Raw genomic sequence first — 20963 nt, 5'->3', positions numbered from 1 at the left:
ACAGCTTAGCGACCGACCAGGGTGATGGTCGCGATGGTCAAGACCATCGGGGCTTGCGACGAGACCCTAAGGTTGGGTCTCGGCAGCCGCAAGCCCCAGGGAGCTTCCCGCTGATGTCAGTGCGGCCGCCCACAAAACGGTAGGCGTTCCTCAAGGAACGCCTCCGTTTGTGAAACCACCCCCTGCAACGCCTACAAAATGGGCCGAGCTATCGATCAACATCGACAGCCGCCCCTTTTGTAGTGAGCTCTGGAGTGAGAGTTTCTCTCTCGCTCCGGGGCTTGCGCACACGCAGTGCGGCCGCTGCGCGTGCGCAGGACCAAAACATCTACCCAGTTGCGAGCGCGCAGTGCTTGCGACCGGGTCTGAATGAGGTCCTAACAATACTTATCAATCATTTTGATAAACTATACAATTAACATGAAATATATAAGGTAAGGTTTTTAGTACGTTTGGCCAAAAATTTTTCCCCCATCCAGCATGTCAAGGTGCACCCCATCAGATGGGTCCCTAACAACCCTAATACTAACACATTATGGGGCCTATTCATCATGATTGAGTATTGATTTCGCTACGAGGGATACTTAAATATCCAACTCAGTGGGAGAAAGATTATAGTGGAGCAATTAATTATTGGTGCCGAGACAGCTGCTCCGAAACGCAGCTGTCCCCACGGTTAGTATCACAACAATAGTAGCTGCGTGTACTTACCTCCTCCCCGTCGGCACGGCTACGCATGCGTGACCCGAAGTCACACATACGCAAAGCCGCCGAGGAGTCCGTGAGAAGGCGGCGGTGGGATCCGCTCGGATACTTCTTCGCATCCCCGGAAATCCTTCCCATAGGAAGGATCGGGGCTACGAGAGAAAGCGCCGTCTGGAGATGGAACTTGTTCTCGGAAGCTAACTCCGAAAATGTTCAGTTTTCGGAGTTTGCTGAATATCAAGGGGTCCTATCGGACCCCTGATGATGAATGGCCCAGTAACTAAAACATGCAATGTTTCTGCTTGCTTACCGGGCCTATGCTGAATAAGCCCCCTATGTCAATTAACAGTATCTAGGACTTGCCTATAATAGTGCCCATTGTAATATGTAGACCGCAATGTAGGAGCCTGGGCTGATTATAAGCACCTACGGGTAGATAGTAAGTGTGCACTAAGCCTCCGACTTGTCACTGCCCAGGATCCCCACTACACTGTCACCACAATTCTCCTGTGTGCCTCAATCTGTAGCGTGCGGAGGGCGACATATAGACGCCGAAGGAAAAAAATCTCTCCTTCTGCAGGTAATGACCCCTGGGCCGGATTCAGAGATGGACGCTAATGCTGGCACTGTTGTGTCTGCGTACTCAGCGGTACAAAGACGCAGCACAGGTCACAGATCCGCCAATGATTGTCTTTGTGAGTAACCCTATGGTCGCACAGAATGGCTGCGTGTTCTGAGACAGACGCAGGCTGCGACGCACCCTGAAAACGGTAGAGAACTGCTACGTTTTCCCCCCCGATACCTCACCCAAACACTATCGAACACGCTGTGGGTAAATAGTGGCTGCGAGAGCCTATGGCACAGGTTTTCAAACTCAGTCCTCAGGACCCCAAACAGTGCATGTTTTCCAGGTCTCCTTACAGAATCACAAGTGAAATAATTAGCTCCACCTGCGGATTTTTTACAATGTGTCAGTGAGTAATGACTACACCTGTGCTCCTGCTGGGTGAAAACGTGACCTGTGTGTGATCCTGAGGACCGAGTTCGAGAACCACTGGCCTATGGTAATGTACCTTGACACATGTGCAGTTTACCAATAATAGCTCAACTGCGTAAATATCGGCATTGCGTACAGCGCTAACTCAGATAGGCAGAACTCACTGAAGAATACAATTCTGTGGCGAAACGCGTTTCAGATTTACAGCTTGGCAGTACATCCATGCCGTAACAATGCACATCACCTCAATCATTTCTGCATCCGCCATTATTATACTCTTCTCGTCAACATCCTTTACCTTGTTTACTAATTGCGGCTTAATCGGGTCTTTTCAGGAGTTAATCGGGTGTTTTCGGGGGTTAACCGCAAATATTACATTTCCCCCCAGATGTATGAAGGAGGGACCGCGGCAGATATCTCCGATACCAGCTGTGATCCCTCCATTCCCGCTGACAGCCGCAACCTCCATAGGTTTCTATGGGGGATGTGATGCTGCTGGATTTGCCAACATCCGGAATGCGATACATTCCCCATATTGGCCGCCGCAGCTAATTAGCTACACATCGCAAAACTTACCGGGAGTGGGTTCTATAGGAAGCCTCCCCTGGCAGTGGCGGGCATGCATGTTTAGCCAGCTGGACTGCGCATGCGCGGCAGCCCCTGCCAGCACTCTGGGCACATTGCAGGGATGTCCCTGTCCCTGCGGGTGCCGGATGATACATTCCAGCGGTATGATCGCATCTTGCAATGCAATTATGGGCGGAAATGTCATGTGATCATTCACAAATGGGCCCCATAGTCACCTTCCTAAGGGTGGATTTCCACATCGAGCCTTACTAGGTTCACCCTCACACACTCTTTGGTCGGGATACAATCAGTATCCTGGCGGCTGAAATGCCGTCGCTGTTATTACCGGCGCCGGAATCCCGACGCCTCTCACAATATCTCCTGTGTCAATGAATACAAAAAAAAATGGTAATTCAGAAAAATGTCCTTTAAAACCGTTATTTTAGTGTTGATGAATAGGCCCCATTTATTTTATTTTGCTTATTTGAAATTGATCCTATTTAGCCGTTGTTGCTTTTTTGCTACTGTAAATTTTATGTCAATATATATTATTTTTTTTCCACTTTGTTTTATTTTATTTACCATTGTATTAGTAATTGATATTTTATCCTTAACATCCTACCCCACAGTCATTCACCAGCCCCTGATTTCCTACTCCACAAAGTTATGCTGTACCGGGTGGGGACTGCTAGATGCAAGTTACTCCAAATGCTATTAAAAACTCATATAAAAGAACTAAGCAAAACACCAGTGAGAACGAGGCAATAAGCCGAGAGATTTCCCCAGACATAGCCGTGTTTAGCTGACTGTGCCCTTGAAAGTGACAGAGAGGATAAGCCACAAAATAGTAATTATGTCCCAGAAATACACACACACATATCTATATATATATATATATATATATATATATAATATATATATTCAAATTCCCTCGCTCCAGCCAGACACAAACACTTTCTGTTGCAGAACATTGCATTATAAGTGTTATACACTCCTGCAGTTTGTTTGGATGAAGAGCTTTTAAGTTGGGTCGCATTCAAATATCAGCCAATCCACAGGAGGCACAGAAACTGTACAACAAATACTCTGGCGATTTTACCAGACACAAAGGGATGAATTGTGCAGAATTATTCCCAGGCATTAAATGTAATCTTCAGCCTAATGCGAGATGCTGAAACAGGAAACTCTAGCGCAGACCCTCCTCATTGTAGGCAATTAGGAAGAATATTCTCATGGGGTAGGCAGTTGGGAAGCCGGCGGACCTAATCCCGACAGCCGGCTTTCCGACTGTCATATCCCGGCAAGGATCTAAAGACAGGCGTCGATATGCCGACGCTTTTCATTAGACATACGCCGGGAGCCTGACGCCCGGCATCCCGATCGAAGGGACGCCGAGTGCGGATAGCCGCGCAGGGGGGTGTAGGTTTAGGGTTCCCGGGGGGGACTTAGGGTTAGGCACCCACCCCGGGAGGTTAGGTTTAGGCTAGGGGAAGGGGGGTTAGGGTTAGGCACCCCTAAGGGAGGGTTAGGGGGTAGAAATAGGTTACTATATACTTACCTTTGACAATCGGGATTTCCTCCTCTGCCGGGATGCCGCTGTCGGGCGGTAAATCATACCGATTCCTTCTCTCTCGCGTTTGTGTCTCTCCTGCGCCGGTCTGAGCATATCCTCGCATGGTGGGTTGTATTTTACCTGCCTATTCTTTCTACCTATTGCCAGGTATGCTATTGCCATCGCTGATGCGATTTTGTACGCACAGGATATGTGAAAACATTCTCCAGACGCCGGGATTTGTACGGAGATGGCCACAGGCGTCACCGCAAATCCAAGCAACTCTGTACTAATACGCAGATCTTTTATAATCGGTCTCCTGAGTCACGGAGAACGGCTGCCTGAACGGAGACGCCAGAGCCAGGTAACGCGTGTACGGGATCACAGGCAACAGCACGCCCCGAAATCGCTCACAACACACCTGCGTTTTTGGCAGCACATCCCGTTACTTCCACCAAACGGCGCTTATTCTGCGAGTACAAAGTGGCTGCTTGCTGGCTTTGATGCACGCACAGTGCAACTGACGACACATGCGCAGATAGCCGATAATCGCTCAACTGCGAAAACATCAGTATAACGTAACTCTTAGAAAAAGGTCCATTATTATTTGCCACCGATGGCAGGTAACGATTGCCAGACAAGCAATGATGGTTTGGAACATTGATGGAAATCCCTGATAATAATAATAATAATAATTCAGGGACACCAGGGTTACAACTGCTATATCCAGACTATAAACATGAGGGGTGTCATCGCTGTATACAGAGATACAACCTCTGTATAGTAACCAGAGGAGAACTGTTGGATAGTTCAGATATCTCCAAGATCTGCTGTCCTGGAAGCAGTAGAGTCACTGGCCTCCGGGCCCCTGCTGTCTGGGGGGCACACAGATATATCCATCTATAACCGCTGCCAGCGTTGTGCAGGTGGCAGTTGTAGATGGATCTATTTGTGGGGTTAAGGGAGTTTCAGGCACCACAAGTCACAATGAACAAAAAAACTTTATTGAACCAACCGCCGGCAGAGCCTGAAAATAGGCGACGAATCATTCAGAGGAGCCATGGCATTGCAGAGAAGCCAGCAGGCACAGCCAGAAGACCCAGGAGAAGGTAAGTGGAGATGTAGGGATGCAGGAGCAGGAGGTGGAGAGACACTGCAAGGCTAGCAGGAGAGAGAGTGGGGGCTGCCAGGAGAAACAGTAGGGGCCAGCAGGAGAGACAGAGAGGCTGGTTGAGGAAAACAGTGGGGGCTGGCAGGAGAGACGGGTGGAGGCTGACTGGAGAGACAGTGAGGGCTGACTGGAGAGACAGAGGGTGGCTGGCAGGAGAGATGGAGAGGGCTGTCTGGAGCTACAAAGGAGGGCTGGCAGTAGAAGCAGTGGGGGCTGGCACGATAGACACAGGAGGCTTGCTGGAGTGACAGAGGGGGTCTGGCAGTAGAAACAGTGGGAACTGGCTGGAGAGACAGATGTGGGCTGGCTGGAGATACACTGGGGGTACTGGCTGGAGAGACAGGAGGGGGCTGACTAGAGCTAGAGAGACACTGGGGGCTGGAGCAAGCAGGAGCCACCAGGGGCACAACCATCTATTTTGCCTCCGGGAACCAACAGCTGCAACCCCCATAGATTTCTATGGGGGATGCGATGCTGCCAGGTTTACCATGCGAGCTTGGCCCCTGCAGCTAACGCCATCTGTAGATGGCGTTGTTTTGCTGTAGCCTATGGACTACACTTCGCAAAATTTACTGGGAGAGTGTGCCGGAGGCCGCTGCACATGCGTGGTCTGCAGACTGTGCGTCATGCCCAAGTCCCGAGTAAGAAATGAAGAGATGGCTGATGTGGTCACTTCACTCCGAGCACATTGCAGGGACCGGATCCTTTCAGAACCCCTGTAACTGCGCCTGCTTATTAATACACTCCAGCATTATGGCATACTGCAATGCGGTCATGGGGGCTAATATCACGTCCGGATCGCAATGAGTATGTGACTCTTGACGAATGGACCCCTTAGTAAAAACAGAACATTAATTCATAGACACTATTATATATATATATATATATATATATATATTAGTGTCTATTTATTATAAATATAGCCTATTTGTGTGTGTGTGTGTGTGTGTGTGTGTGTGTATGTATGTGTGTGTATATATATATATATATATATATATATATACACACTTTTAAACAATGAAGTCATACTATATTCAAAGAATAAAATATTTTATAAATGATTTCCATCTGAGATGGAGGTGACAGCATTGCAGCTGTACGAGAGTTGTACTATTGCTGGCGGGGACCCTTTGATGTATAGGACGATGGGAGGAAAATACTTTTTAGCAAGATTTCAGTTCCTTAGTATTCAGTCAACATAATCCAGATCTCTGTGTGATTTTAATGGGCAGGACACGGAGTCATCGCTTACAGCATCACAGTAATAGTATCCCACGGATGTGCCGGATTCTGGATTTGCGTTACAGCTGAATCCAGCAATATAACAAAGGGCTGTAAATGGAGGGCTGGAGTGGGGCTCCTAACGTAATGTGGGAGCAGGGAGTATTCGTTTATTAGTGAGGGTGGGGGCTAATCATTTATTTTATAGAGGCAGTCATTTCATAGTGACATCATAGTAGCCGCTGTCGGTGTACGGAGGGGCGGCTTGGTAACCATTAATTGAATGTGGACGGTGTTGGGAATTGGGTTCTTTCTAACTGAATATGACTTCTAAAATGCCATGGGTGTTTGTGGGTAATAGATTCATTTATTAAATCTGTATAGCTTGAATTTAGGTTGGAAACTTATTCATGAACTCGGAATGCTATTAATTTAATGTTATCGTTAGGACCGGTTGAAGGTAATATATAGATTATCATTGCCGTTAATGTAACGTTGGTGCTAGTTGTGGGTAGGAAGTCCGAATTATTAACCTAGGTGCTGTTGATTTACTATTAGGGATGGCTGGCCAGTGTACTGCAATAATGCAATGTGGATTCTCTGTAGTAAATATGGGGACTAAAACGGTGACTGCGGGGCAATATGAGGGGGTTCTATACATACATTGTTGGGGGGTGGAAGAGGGCTGGAGAATTCCCTTGTTACTCAGCTTTCTACAATGTGAATAACACTTATAACATTTCCAAGAAGATTCCATCATTCCAGCGTACAGCCAAGTTATTAACTCCATTTACACAAAGAGGGACTACGTCTAACTCCCCTAAGCCACAGGTAACGAGGCTGCCGGCACATCCATTTACAGCGCCTACCCAGAGATATAAAGCACATATAGTAAGAGAATAAAAAAACGCAGTATTGCGCGAATAATAGCAGCTCATATAAAAGCGCTGTACTATAAATGTAAAAAGAGCGCTTGAAAATGTGAATATGTCTATACCACGATTTAATAAAACAATTAACTCCTCATACTCACTTGTTGTCTATAGCGCTTTTGCTGAATAAGTGGTATGGAGTGGAATGTCTTTAGGTGGTCCGGTGAATACGGGAGAATAGATCTCATAGAACACTGTCCCTATTCTTACCCTAAGGTTGCCGTCCCTCCGGTATTACTTTATAGTGCGGTGTGCTACGTTTTCTCCCTCTTCTAATTGTTTTATTAAATCGTGGTAAAGACATATTCACATTTTCAAGCGCTCTTTTTAAATTTATAGTACATTTAATAAGAGGGTTGGGTATGGAATCTCGGCGGTCAAGACGCCAACAGTCAGAATCCCAACAGATTTCTGTACGTATTATAACCCTTACCCTAACCTTTCCGATAACCCTATCCCACCCCTCCTGCCTTTCTAACCCTCCCAGCCCTGCCGCCTTTCTAACCCTCCCGTCCCACAGCCTAACCCTAACCGTCCCAGTCCTGCCGCCTTTCTAACCCTACCGTCCCGCACCCTAACCCTCCCATCCCTCAGCCTAACCCTAAACCCTCCTCTCCCTCAGCCTATCCCTAACCCTCCCATCCCTCAGCCTAACCCTAAACCCTCCTCTCCCTCAGCCTATCCCTAACCCTCCCACAGCCTAACAGTAACCATCCTCTCCCTCAGCCTAACCCTCCCATCCTGAAGCCTAACCCTAAACCCACCCCTCCCTCAGCCTAACCCTCCCATCTCGCAGCCTAACCCTAACCCACTCCTCAGAGCCTAACCCTAACTCTCCCCTCCCACAGCATTACCCTAACCCTCCTCTTCCTCAGCCTAACCGTCCCCTTCCTCAGCCTAACCCTAACCCTCCTCCTAGTGCCTAACCCTGACCCTCCTCCTAGTGCTTAACCCCTAGCCCTCCCCCTAGTGCCTAACCCTCCTCCTAGTGCCTAACCCTAACCGTCCCAGTCCTGCCGCCTTTCTAACCCTACCGTCCCGCACCCTAACCCTCCCATCCCTCAGCATAACCCTAAACCCTCCTCTCCCTCAGCCTATCCCTAACCCTCCCACAGCCTAACAGTAACCCTCCTCTCCCTCAGCCTAACCCTCCCATCCTGAAGCCTAACCCTAAACCCACCCCTCCCTCAGCCTAACCCTCCCATCTCGCAGCCTAACCCTAACCCACTCCTCACAGAGCCTAACCCTAACTCTCCCCTCCCACAGCATTACCCTAACCCTCCTCTTCCTCAGCCTAACCCTCCCCTCCCGCACCCTAACCCTCCCGTCCCGCAGACTAACCCTAACCCTCCCGTCACGCAGCCTAACCCTAACCCACTCCTAACACAGCCTCACCTTTCCCCTAGAGCCTATCCCTAATGGGATGTAGTTAGAATACCGATGCCCGGGAAGCCGCCTGACGGAAACCCGGCGTTGAAAGTTAGTACTAAAGATAGGCGTCTAAATACCGACGCCTATCTTTAGCCCGACGATGGAATCCCGACAAAAGGCTTCATGACAGACGGGGTAAGCGTTAGCCGTGGGGGGGGTTGTGGGGGACGGATAGGTTTAGGCACCCCCGTGGGGACTTAGGGTTAGGTAACCCCCAGGAAGGGTTTGGCTAGGGGAAGGGTGGGTTAGGCACCACTGGGGGGAGGTTAGGTTAAGGGGGCGGGAATGGGGGGGGTTAGGTTTAGACACCCCCGGGGGACTTAAAGTTAGGCACTACCCTGGGAGTTTTAGGGTTAGGCACCCCTCAGGGAGGGTTAGGGTCGGGGTGGTGAAGGGTAGGGTTAGTATACTCACCTGCCCTGTACGGATTCTGGTATTTCGGGCTTCCGGCGTCGGCCTTTCATTCGCCAGCCGAACAGCCACCGGGATTTCATACCCAACCCTCCCTGATAACCCTAATACTTACCTCCACAATCTATTCCGACAGTCGGGATGGCGCTGTCGGTATTCTGCCCGTCGGCGTCCAGACTGTCAGGATTCTGACTACATCCTGTAATAAGACTGCCAGCAGCATTTACCTACCCTGATATATATAATGTACAGGTTTGTTGCACATGCTGGTTATGGGGGCTACTGTATAACTGCTCTGCCAGCCAGAGATTTATCTCAGTAGTGCTGCCCCCATCTCTATACCCGCATTTCACACTCATGGAGACCTTTGGTCCTGGAGAGAATGGGCACGAGAACTGGCGGCTTGGCGCGCTCTTTGCTGGTCTAAAACTACAGGTCTAGGGAAGCTGGACCGAAACAGATCTGCCTAGCTGAAGAAAGTCCTGTAAATACTGTAAGCGAAGGGGGAATATAAATATTTTTTCACGCTTTATTGAATTAGTTAGCAGTTTATGACCATTATGTTCCGTAAGGAGACCAGTTGGCTCTGTGTGATCTATAGACTGGAGTAAAACCTTCTTTTATAATGAAGCTCTCGGCCCGCTGCTGGGAATAGAGCGGATTTGGCCAGAAATAGGAGCTGTGACACCGCATCACTCAGCCAGCCCTCGCTGGAGAACAAACTATTACATTGAAGAGTAGTGATTTCACGCAAGTCACATAAGCAACATCTCTGAAGCCGGCTATTCTGGGGTTATTCATAAAAATGTGTAAATTGCCGACATCGCCATGACAACTGGAAACTAGCTTGTAATGGATCAACACGGGAAACGAGGAAGATCTATTGTTTTGACCTAAAAAAGATGGGCAATATCTCCTAGGAATGGAGTGTGGTGATTGGCCAGAATTGTTTCATGTGTCCTGCTAGTGGGGATTATTATCACACACAATGGTGGGAGCAGAGCGAGCTGGCCAGGGTTTTATGGATGCACTTGGCACAAGCCAGCACAATTTAATGACGGTTATTAGCTTCCTCCGATGCTGAAATCCAGACATACCTACAAATAGGTGTATGTTTCTAATTGTATGTGACCCCTTTGTGCAAAATAGTGATAGTGCTTTATATAATATATCCTAGGGCTGGTGCAGAGGTGGACACTATTATGCCCCATATCGCACTCGCAAACATTAATTTGCAAAAAAAATTGCTGTGCATGCGCAAATCTGCAACTAAAGCATTCGCAATATACGTGCGGGTCGACTGGAGTTGTGTTGCACGATAGGAAATTAACTACATGTAAGTGAATAAGATGGACCACACCTCAGGGCAGAAACTGCACTGCACATTTATCAACAGTTTTTTAATAAAGTGGGGCGGGTTGGGTACGGGATGCCGGCGGTCATAATCCCCATGCCGGCATCCTGACAGGGTTAAGATACCGACACCTTTCGGTAAGTATCCTCACCCTACCACTAACCCTCTCTCCCTGCACCCTAAACCTCCCTCCCTGCACCCTAAACCTAACCCTCCCCCCTAGTGCCTAACCCTAACCCTCCCCCTAGTGCCTAACCCTAACGCTCCTCCTAGTGCCTAACCCTGACCCTCCTCCTAGTGCTTAACCCCTAGCCCCCCCCTAGTGCCTAACCCTCCTCCTAGTGCCTAACCCCTAGCCCTCCCCCTAGTGCCTAACCCTAACCCTCCTCCTAGTGCCTACCCCGAACCCTCCCCCTGGTGCCTAACCCCTAACCCTCCCCATGGTGCCTAACCCGATCCCTCCTCCTAGTGCCTAACCCTCCTCCTAGTGCCTAACCCCTAGCCCTCCCCCTAGTGCCTAACCCTAACCCTCCTCCTAGTGCCTAACCCGAACCCTCCCCCTGGTGCCTAACCCCTAACCCTCCCCTTAGTGCCTAACCCGATCCCTCCTCCTAGTGCTTAACCCTAACCCTCCTCCTAGTGCCTAACCCTAACCCTCCTTCTAGCCCCACTACTTACCATCAGGATGCCGGTGTCGGGTTTTGACAGGTGTCAGGATTCTGGTGCCAGCATTCTGAGCACAACAGCCAGTATTCCTACTGCATCACAGTGGGACTTCTGGCCCGGTAACCATGTGGACCACCTGATAATCTGCAAACTCAGAAAATAGAATGTTTGGAGTTTGCTTGTGAGAACGAGTGCCAGTTCAACAAGAGCTTGTTCTCGGATGCCTGCTCCTTCCTATGGGAAGGAGTTCCGGGGATGCGAAGAGGGATTAGAGCGGATCCCTCCGCCGTCTCCTCACTACCTCCCCAGCGGCTTTGCACATGCGTGACCTCTGGTCACGCATGAGTAGCCACGCAGACGGGGAAGAGTAAGTAACCGAGGGGACAGCTGCTTTTCGGAGCAGCTGTCCCCGCACCGGAGCAATGATGAATTGCTCCGGTGCAAAGTTTCCCCTGATGCGAGTTGGATACTTAAGTATCCCTTGCAACGAGATCAATACTTAATCATCGGGGGCCATACGGCCTCCAATGATGAATAGGCCCCCTTGATCACTATCTTTCTGAATAAATGGAGGAAGAGTCTTTGGCTTGTTAGAATGTTAGTAGTGAGCGCAGACTGCGCTGGGACGCACTGATAGTGACATCACCGACGTTGCGCCCTTTTAAGGGATTCGCAGACAGTGATGTCTGGAGGAATGCCATTTCCAGCCAGCGGCATTGCCGGCTTGTTCCTTCAGGCAGGTAGGCTGAAGGCTTCAGGAGGCTCTCCTATGGGGAGATTGGGGGCTGAGCTCCCTCCGTATCAGTGGCACGGCTCGCCCGCTCCTAAAAACGGCACTGACTGCAGGTGTAGTTATTGTGATGTCATGAGCAAGGAAGAGGCTGCAGAGAGACAAGGTGGCGCAATGTCCTTCTATGGACTGCTAAGGAGCTTCAATAACATCACCTCTCGCACTTCTCCTCAGAGACGGGCGCGCTCTCCTTCTACTGGGGCTCCGGGCAGGATTTATTTATAGTTTTGACTTTTCAAAGTCTCCTTTGTTGTTAGGTTTTCTTCCTATCAAGGGAGGATGAGAAGGTAAAGTGCGGCCTATTTTGTTCTGCATCAATTGAACATCAGCTGAAATAAAGATGTTTCTGAGATGATTGTCTGGACTATGGGCCTGATTCAGATTTGGGAATAGAGAGAGATCTCTATCAACTGATCATCTTGATGACACCATGCTGCACTGCAGGGGGGGCAGATATAAAAATGTGCAGAGAGATTTAGATCTAATTTGTAGAGTAATAATAAAGCTGTGCAGTATTTGTGGGCTACATGTAAAAGCAGCCAGTATTTACACTACATGCAAAAATATTTATGTACTTACACCCCTTGCATTGCAATATGGTTTGTCCAGGTTCACAGTTAAGTGCTATCTCTCTCTCTATTCCCAACTCTGAATCAGGCCCTATGTGTGGCTCTCCGTGCCCTGTAATTCTGATAATATACCTGTATATGTGTGTCCATGGAAATGACAGTAAGTTAATTCTCACCACAGTCTGAATCTGTCAGGTCTACAAGGTGGGGACATTGCATATAGGGATGGTCTGGCCACTCACGATGCTTCCCTTACGACAGGGCTTGACAATTTTTTTCTAAAATCTAGGAGCCAGGATGAAATTGTAGGAGCCAGACCCCCCCCCCAAAAAAAATAAAAAATTACAGGAGTGAGTGAGGAGCACAGGTTATACACACTATACTAGTCCACAAAACGGCCACAGTAGAATGAATACAGTAAAATGGAGGCCCCCTCATTGCTCTGCACAGCTGCCTGCTCCACCCTCCAGTAATAACGGACCACCTTTCACATAAAACTATAGTGCCAGAAAGTGCAACAAAACCCCCCCTCCCCTCATAGTCACACCACTATCCCTGGCCACACATAGGACCTCATTCAGAGGCGGTCGTTAGTTGCAAGCGGTCGCACTGAATCATGGCGGCCGCTTGCATCCTGAACGACCGCCTCCTTGTCGATCGCTAAGCTGTGGGTTAAAACCCACAGCTCTAGCGACCGACATGCGTGATGGTCGCGATGGTCTTGACCATCGCGACCATCGGGGCTTACGACCAGACCCTAAGGTTGGGTCTGGGCACTCGTAAGCCCCAGGGAGCTTCCTGCTCTGATCGAGCAGGAAGCTGCCCACTGACATCAGCAATGATGTCAGTGGGGCCGCCCCCAAACAGTAAGTGTTCCGGCGGGAACGCCTCCGTTTGGGCAGGCACGCCCCCTGCCCGCCTCCCAAACGGGGCGAGCTGTCACTCACCATCGACAGCTCGCCCCGCCTGCTGCGAGACCCTTAGCGACGGAGCGTCCGTCGCAAGCCAGGTCTCACGCATGCGCACAACGGAGGCGGCTCCGTCGTGCGCATGCCCAGTGGGGCAACATCGAGTCGGTTGCGAGCGCTCAGCGCTTGCGACCGACTCTGAATGACCCCCATAGACCCTACTACCGGAGAGCTCTATGCAGCCAGAGATAGGAGACAGTAGACAGCCAGGGCGTACACGAGGATCAGCGTAGACTGAGACAGACAGGAGGGATCAAAGCAGGCCAGGATGGAGAGGAGTCGTCAGCGCAGGCCGCGATGGACACAGGCACACCAGTCACCGCAGGCGATACTCAGCACATGCACTGCTGTGCATGATCTGAATACCGCAATAAGGCACGAATCTCCGCTATAGCTGATGAGGATCTGCTTCCTCCCTCACTGCAAAATCTGCTAGCCAGGCCACAAAATTTGGTAGCCATGGCGACCTGGCCCCTTTGATTTGTTGAGCCCTGCCTTAAGAGTTATACAATCATTTATGTCAACAGGGACAGGATGGAGTTTAGAGTCGTATGAGCAATTTAGTGCGGATGCACAGTTCGCGTAGTGGATAGCATCACAGCTCTGAAGTGAGCTTAATTCCTGACCAAGGAACTATCTGGGTGGAGTTTCTAATAGAGATGTGCGCGGACCCCAGTGTATTGGTGAAACCACCATCAAAGACCTAATGATCCACACCCATGGGGACAAGAACCTATTAGTGTTGGTAGTGTCAGTGTACAGGAACCAGAACGTATTAGTGTTGGTAGTGTCAGTGTATGGGGAGCAGAACCTATTAGTGTTGGTAGTGTCGGTGTATGGGGACCAGGACCTATTAGTGTTTGTAGTGTCAGTGTACGGGGACCAGGACCTATTAGTGTTGGTAGTGTCAGTGTATGGGAACCAGAACCTATTAGTGTTGGTAGTGTCAGTGTATCGGGAGCATAACTTATTAGTGTTGGTAGTGTCAGTGTATGGGGAGCAGAACCTATTAGTGTTGGTAGTGTCAGTGTATGGGAACCTATTAGTGTTGGTAGTGTCAGTGTATGGGGACCAGGACCTATTAGTGTTGGTAGTGTCAGTGTATGGGGAGCTGAACCTATTAGTGTTGGTAGTGTCAGTGTACGGGAACCAGAACCTATTAGTGTTGGTAGTGTCAGTGTATGGGGAGCAGAACCTATTAGTGTTGGTAGTGTCAGTGTACGGGGACCAGGACCTATTCGTGTTGGTAGTGTTAGTGTACGGGAACCAGAACCTATCAGTGTTGGTAGTGTCAGTGTACGGGGACCAGGACCTATTAGTGTTGGTAGTGTCAGTGTACGGGAACCAGGACCTATTAGTGTTGGTAGTGTCAGTGTATCGGGAGCAGAACTTATTAGTGTTGGTAGTGTCAGTGTACGGGAACCAGAACCTATTAGTGTTGGTAGTGTCAGTGTATGGGGACAAGGACCTATTAGTGTTGGTAGTGTCAATGTACGGGGACAAGGACCTATTAGTGTTGGTAGTGTCAGTGTCCGGGAACCAGAACCTATTAGTGTTGGTAGTGTCAGTGTATGGGGACCAGGACCTATTAGTGTTGGTAGTGTCAGTGTCCGGGAACCAGGACCTATTAGTGTTGGTAGTGTCAGTGTCCGGGAACCAGGACCTATTAGTGTTGGTAGTGTCAGTGTACAGGAACCAGAACCTATTAATGTTGGTAGTGTCAGTGTACGGGAACCAGAGCCTATTAGTGTTGGTAGTGTCAGTGTACGGGGAGCAGAACCTATTAGTGTTGGTAATGTCAGTGTACGGGAACCAGAACTTATTAGTGTTGGTAGTGTCAGTGTATGGGAACCAGAACCTATTAGTGTTGGTAGTGTCAGTGTATGGGGAGCAGAACCTATTAGTGTTGGTAGTGTCAGTATATGGGGATCAGTACCTATTAGTGTTGGTAGTGTCAGTGTACGGTTACGAGAACCTATTAGTGTTGGTAGTGTCAGTGTATGGGGAGCAGAACCTATTAGTGTTGGTAGTGTCAGTGTATGGGGAGCAGAACCTATTAGTGTTGGTAGTGTCAGTGTACGGGAACCTATTAGTGTTGGTAGTGTCAGTGTATGGGGACCAGGACCTATTAGTGTTGGTAGTGTCGGTGTATGGGGACCAGGACCTATTAGTGTTGGTAGTGTCGGTGTACGGGGACCAGGACCTATTAGTGTTGGTAGTGTCAGTGTACGGGAACCAGAACCTATTAGTGTTGGTAGTGTCAGTGTACGGGGACCAGGACCTATTAGTGTTGGTAGTGTCAGTGTACGGGAACCAGAACCTATTAGTGTTGGTAGTGTCAGTGTATGGGGACCAGAACCTATTAGTGTTGGTAGTGTCAGTGTATCGGGAGCAGAACCTATTAGTGTTGGTAGTGTCAGTGTACGGGAACCAGGACCTATTAGTGTTGGTAGTGTCAGTGTATGGGGACCAGGACCTATTAGTGTTGGTAGTGTCAGTGTACGGGGACAAGGACCTATTAGTGTTGGTAGTGTCAGTGTCCAGGGACAAGGACCTATTAGAGTTGGTATTGTCAGTGTCCGGGAACCAGAACCTATTAGTGTTGGTAGTGTCAGTGTATGGGGACCAGGACCTATTAGTGTTGGTAGTGTCAGTGTCCGGGAACCAGAACCTATTAGTGTTGGTAGTGTCAGTGTACGGGGACCAGGACCTATTAGTGTTGGTAGTGTCAGTGTCCGGGAACCAGAACCTTAGTGTTGGTAGTGTCAGTGTATGGGGACCAGGACCTTAGTGTTGGTAGTGTCAGTGTATGGGGACCAGGACCTATTAGTGTTGGTAGTGTCAGTGTATGGGGAGCAGAACCTCCTATTAGTGTTGATAGTGTCAGTGTACGGGAACCATTAGTGTTGGTAGTGTCAGTGTATCGGGAGCAGAACCTATTAGTGTTGGTAGTGTCAGTGTATGGGGATCAGAACCTCCTATTAGTGTTGATAGTGTCAGTGTACGGGAACCATTAGTGTTGGTAGTATCAGTGTATGGGGATCAGAACCTCCTATTAGTGTTGGTAGTATCAGTGTATGGGGATCAGAACCTCCTATTAGTGTTGGTAGTGTCAGTGTATGGGGAGCAGAACCTATTAGTGTTGGTAGTGTCAGTGTATGGGGATCACAACCTCCTATTAGTGTTGGTAGTGTCAGTGTACAGGAACCAGAACCTATTAGCGTTGGTAGTGTCAGTGTATGGGGACCACAGTGTTCACTCTAACTCCTGCGGCAGGCAGGGCGCCGGAGCTAGAGAGGGCAACCTTATGAGCGCGCCCGAAAAGGGGGCGTGGTCATGAAAAGGGGGCGTGTCTATAAGACGCGTCCCCTTTTCGTCATACTTGGGGGCGTGCCCGGCGCTTATGGACATGCCGGGCAGCCCCCAAGCGCTGCAGAAAGGGAGAATATTCTGCGGCGGTGACCGGGACACCGCATGTGTCTCCACCCACGGGACACTGCATCCCGCGGGTGAGAACGGCACCCGCAGGCTGTGAGGGCAGGGCGCTTTTTGCCCTTCTCCTGGAGGGCAGGGTGCTTTTTGCCCTCCAGAAGGAGGGCAGGGCGCCGCACCCCGCTAAAACAGCCTAGCGGGAACGCTAGGACCAGAACCTATTAGTGTTGGTAGTGTCGTTGTATGGGGAGCAGAACCTATTAGTGTTGGTAGTGTCAGTGTATCGGGAGCAGAACCTATTAGTGTTGGTAGTGTCAGTGTATCGGGAGCAGAACCTATTAGTGTTGGTAGTGTCAGTGTATCGGGAGCAGTACCTATTAGTGTTGGTAGTGTCAGTGTATGGGGAGCAGAACCTATTAGTGTTGGTAGTGTCAGTGTATGGGGACCAGGACCTATTAGTGCTGGTAGTGTCAGTGTATCGGTAGCAGAACCTATTAGTGTTGGTAGTGTCAGTGTATGGGGATCACAACCTCCTATTAGTGTTGGTAGTGTCAGTGTACGGGAACCAGAACCTATTAGTGTTGGTAGTGTCAGTGTACGGGAACCAGAACCTATTAGTGTTGGTAGTGTCAGTGTACGGGAACCAGAACCTATTAGTGTTGGTAGTGTCAGTGTACGGGTACGAGAACCTATTAGTGTTGGTAGTGTCAGTGTATGGGGATCAGAACCTATTAGTGTTGGTAGTGTCAGTGTATGGGGAGTAGAACCTATTAGTGTTGGTAGTGTCAGTGTATTGGGAGCAGAACCTATTAGTGTTGGTAGTGTCAGTGTATGGGGGCCAGAACCTATTACTCACTAGCGGCTCCAGGCACGGGTAAGCTGGTCAGTCGCCCGAAGCGCCATGGGATCCGGAGGGAGAAGGAAAAGCCCTTCCTGCCACCCGGCGCTATGTTGATGATAAATGCACAGGGGTAGGGAGTGGAGGGAAGGGGCGGCAACACAGGACGGCGCTGGGCGCTGCAAACCCTAGCGCTGGCCCTGCTACTAGTGTTGGTTATGTCAGTGTATGGGGATCAGAACCTATTAGTGTTGGAAGTGCTAGTGTATGGGGACCAGGACCTATTAGTGTTGCTAGTGTCAGTGTATGTGGAGCAGAACCTATTAGTGTTGGTAGTGTCAGTGTATGGGGAGCAGAACCTATCAGTGTTGGTAGTGTCAGTGTATGGGGAGCAGAACCTATTAGTGTTGGAAGTGCTAGTGTATGGGGACTGGAACCTATTAGTGTTGGAAGTGCTAGTGTATGGGGACTGGAACCTCTTAGTGTTGGTAGTGCTAGTGTATGGGGGCTGGAACCTATTAGTGTTGGTTGCACCCCACATTATACCACAATATAGTGCCCCCACATTATACCACACTGTAGTACCCCCACATTATGCCACAATATAGTGCCCCCACATTATGCCACAATATAGTTCCCCATATTATGCCACAATATAGTGCCCCCACATTATACCACAATATAGTGCCCCCACATTATACGATACTGTAGTACCCCCACATTATGCCACAATACAGTGCCCCCACATTATACCACATTGTAGCACCCCCACATTATGCCACAATATAGTGCCCCCACATTATACCACAATATAGTGCCCCCAAATTATACTATACTGTAGTACCCCCACATTATGCCACAATATACTGTCCCCACATTAAACCACAATATAGTGCCCCAACATTATACCACAATATAGTGCCCCCAAATTATACCACAATATAATGCCCCCACATTAAACCACAATATAGTGCCCCAACATTATACCACAATATAGTGCCCCCAAATTATACCGCAATATAGTGCCCCCAAATTATACCGCAATATAGTGCCCCCACATTATATCGCAATATAGTGCCCCCACATTATACCACAATATAGTACCCCCACATTATACCACAATATAGTGCCCCCACATTATACCACAATATAGTGCCCCAACATTATACCACAATATAGTGCCCCCAAATTATACCACAATATAGTGCCCCCACATTATACCACAATATAGTGCCTCCACAATATAATGCCCCCACATTATACCACAATATAATGCCCCCACATTATACCACAATATAGTGCCCCCACATTATACCACAATATAGTGCCCCCAAATTATACCTCAATATAATGCCCCAACATTATACCACAGTATATTACCCCCACATGAAACCACAACATAGTGCCCCCAAATTATACCACAATATAGTGCCCCCACATTATACCACAATATAGTGCCCCCACATTATACCACAATACAGTGCCCCCACATGAAACCAGTGTACTCACCAGAAGCCTCAGGCAACCCTCACAGCCTCAGTCACAGCCTCAGTCACAGCCTCAGTCACAGCCTCACAATGAGTCACTCCCATGAGGCTGCGCTGCTGCTGATCTACAGACCAGAGGAGCATGTGATGGGCTCCTCCAATCAGAGCTCACCACATGCTCCTCTGACCCCTTTGCAGGGTCTCATGGGGTTTATTACCCAGTAGTGCACTGCTGCCTGCACTGTGCCCCGGTCCCTTGCGTGTAGCTGCCTTGGTGACTGCCCGGCAATTAGCTGCACCTTAGGGCCCCACCCAAGATCTGCGGAGTCTCAGAGGTGCGTCCATTCACGGGGAAAGACGCATGGGTATGCCGCGCAGGCGCAGTAGCGCGTTTCAGAGGTCATTCCTCCTGCTGTGCTCCTGCAGATCCTAGAGACCGCCGGCTCAGTCCCCTGTTTTGCAGGGTTGCTGCTATTTCCTAGTTGGAGAAAGGACCTCTGTGACGTATCCACCACGTGACCGCTGCAGGAGGGCTGGACCACTCCTGTGTTACCATCCACTAGGGCATAGAGGGGGAATAAATATTTGTGGCGAGCGCAGCGACTGTTGGTCCCCCGTTAGCATCCCCGCCCCTCCCCCTTCCAGGCCGGGTCACGTGGGTGTGACGTCACAGGTCTATCAGCGCTGTATAGTCTAGACCTAACCATTACAACAGTGAGGATGGAGGCAGCGCAGGAGCTCTCCTCATCCAACACAAATAATACATGTATTATGTTTGCATACAGGGTACTAAATACTGGTGGCTTCTGTGTATGGCCCACCAATGCTGGACAGCTATATTATTACACTGCAGGTTAGATTTCAGCTTATGAAGACCGCATATGTTCAGGCCCGCCGATAGCCGCGCCGGGCCCAGGTAAAAAGGGGCATGACCTAATTGTGCCGGCGTGGCCACGCCCAAAAAAGAAAGTAAAGAAAAGTTTTGCGTGGCGCTGGGGAGGGTGGTGCAGTGAGCCCCCTCAGCCCAGCGCATAACCAGTGGGGGGAGCAATCGGCTCGATCGCTCCCCCCACAGGCATAGGAGACAGCCGCGAGCAGTCTCTCAGTGCGGCCCAGCACACAGCAACATGTGCTGGGCTGCTGTGATGTTGGAGGGGGGGGAGCGGTGCCGGGCCCCTCCAGCAAGCCCGGGCCTGGGTAATTAGTACCCGCTTCCTCCCCTCTCTCGGCGCCCCTGCATATGTTACATCTGCCCCCCCTCCCCCCTCGGCAGTGCAACAAACATGGTTATACCAGTGTGCAAAGTTCCATGTATTTTATTTTTCTTTGCTTCGCTCCCTCCCCTGAATCAGCCCCTATGTTTGCAATATATAAATAATCATAATTAATTTGTTGGACTCATACCTTTCTGTGATTTTACAGATTCCTGCGATGACTGCGGATCCATGTGACGCGCATAAAACAACAATGGCTGCAGACCCATACACGAATCAGGTGAGGCACTTGTTTAATCAGCAGGGGTATCAGGTCATAAAGATGCACCAGCAGGATATAGCGCCCCCTGCAGTTCTCTAAATAATCGGCCAGGTCAGACCATGGCTGAATAGGATGCTGGCAGCACGAGGCAGATGATGAATCGCAGGGAATCTGAGCCAAGGATGGTTCCTGGTGTCACTGCGGTGACGCTGTCATGCATATTACACATAGATCCCCCACACATAACCACACATGGGACACTTCATAATCCCATTACCACCATGCAGGCAGAGGTTTGGCTGAAGGGCGCTCTTTCCAGTCTCTAGGATCTCACACAGATTATATTATTCACTAGTCGGTATATACTTCACATCTCACCCCTGAGTCTGTATCTAC

The 20963-nt window shown here is 49.6% G+C and overlaps 1 protein-coding gene across 1 annotated transcript in view; it reads left to right on the top strand.

Moving 5' to 3' along the window:
• The window catches only part of OLFM1 (olfactomedin 1), a 109522-nt gene that overhangs the window by 9093 nt on the left and 79466 nt on the right, over nt 1–20963 (top strand). Inside the window, exon 2 of the mRNA XM_088453036.1 lies at nt 20514–20585. Within this exon, the coding sequence (XP_088309162.1) occupies nt 20523–20585 (63 nt within the window). The 5' untranslated portion in view covers nt 20514–20522. The remainder of the gene's footprint in view (nt 1–20513; nt 20586–20963) is intronic.

Source organism: Taudactylus pleione, unplaced genomic scaffold (assembly GCF_031769625.1).
Source record: "Taudactylus pleione unplaced genomic scaffold, aTauple2 ptg000566l, whole genome shotgun sequence".
Lineage (NCBI taxonomy): Eukaryota > Metazoa > Chordata > Amphibia > Anura > Myobatrachidae > Taudactylus > Taudactylus pleione.
This window is presented reverse-complemented; position numbering and strand designations above follow the sequence as displayed.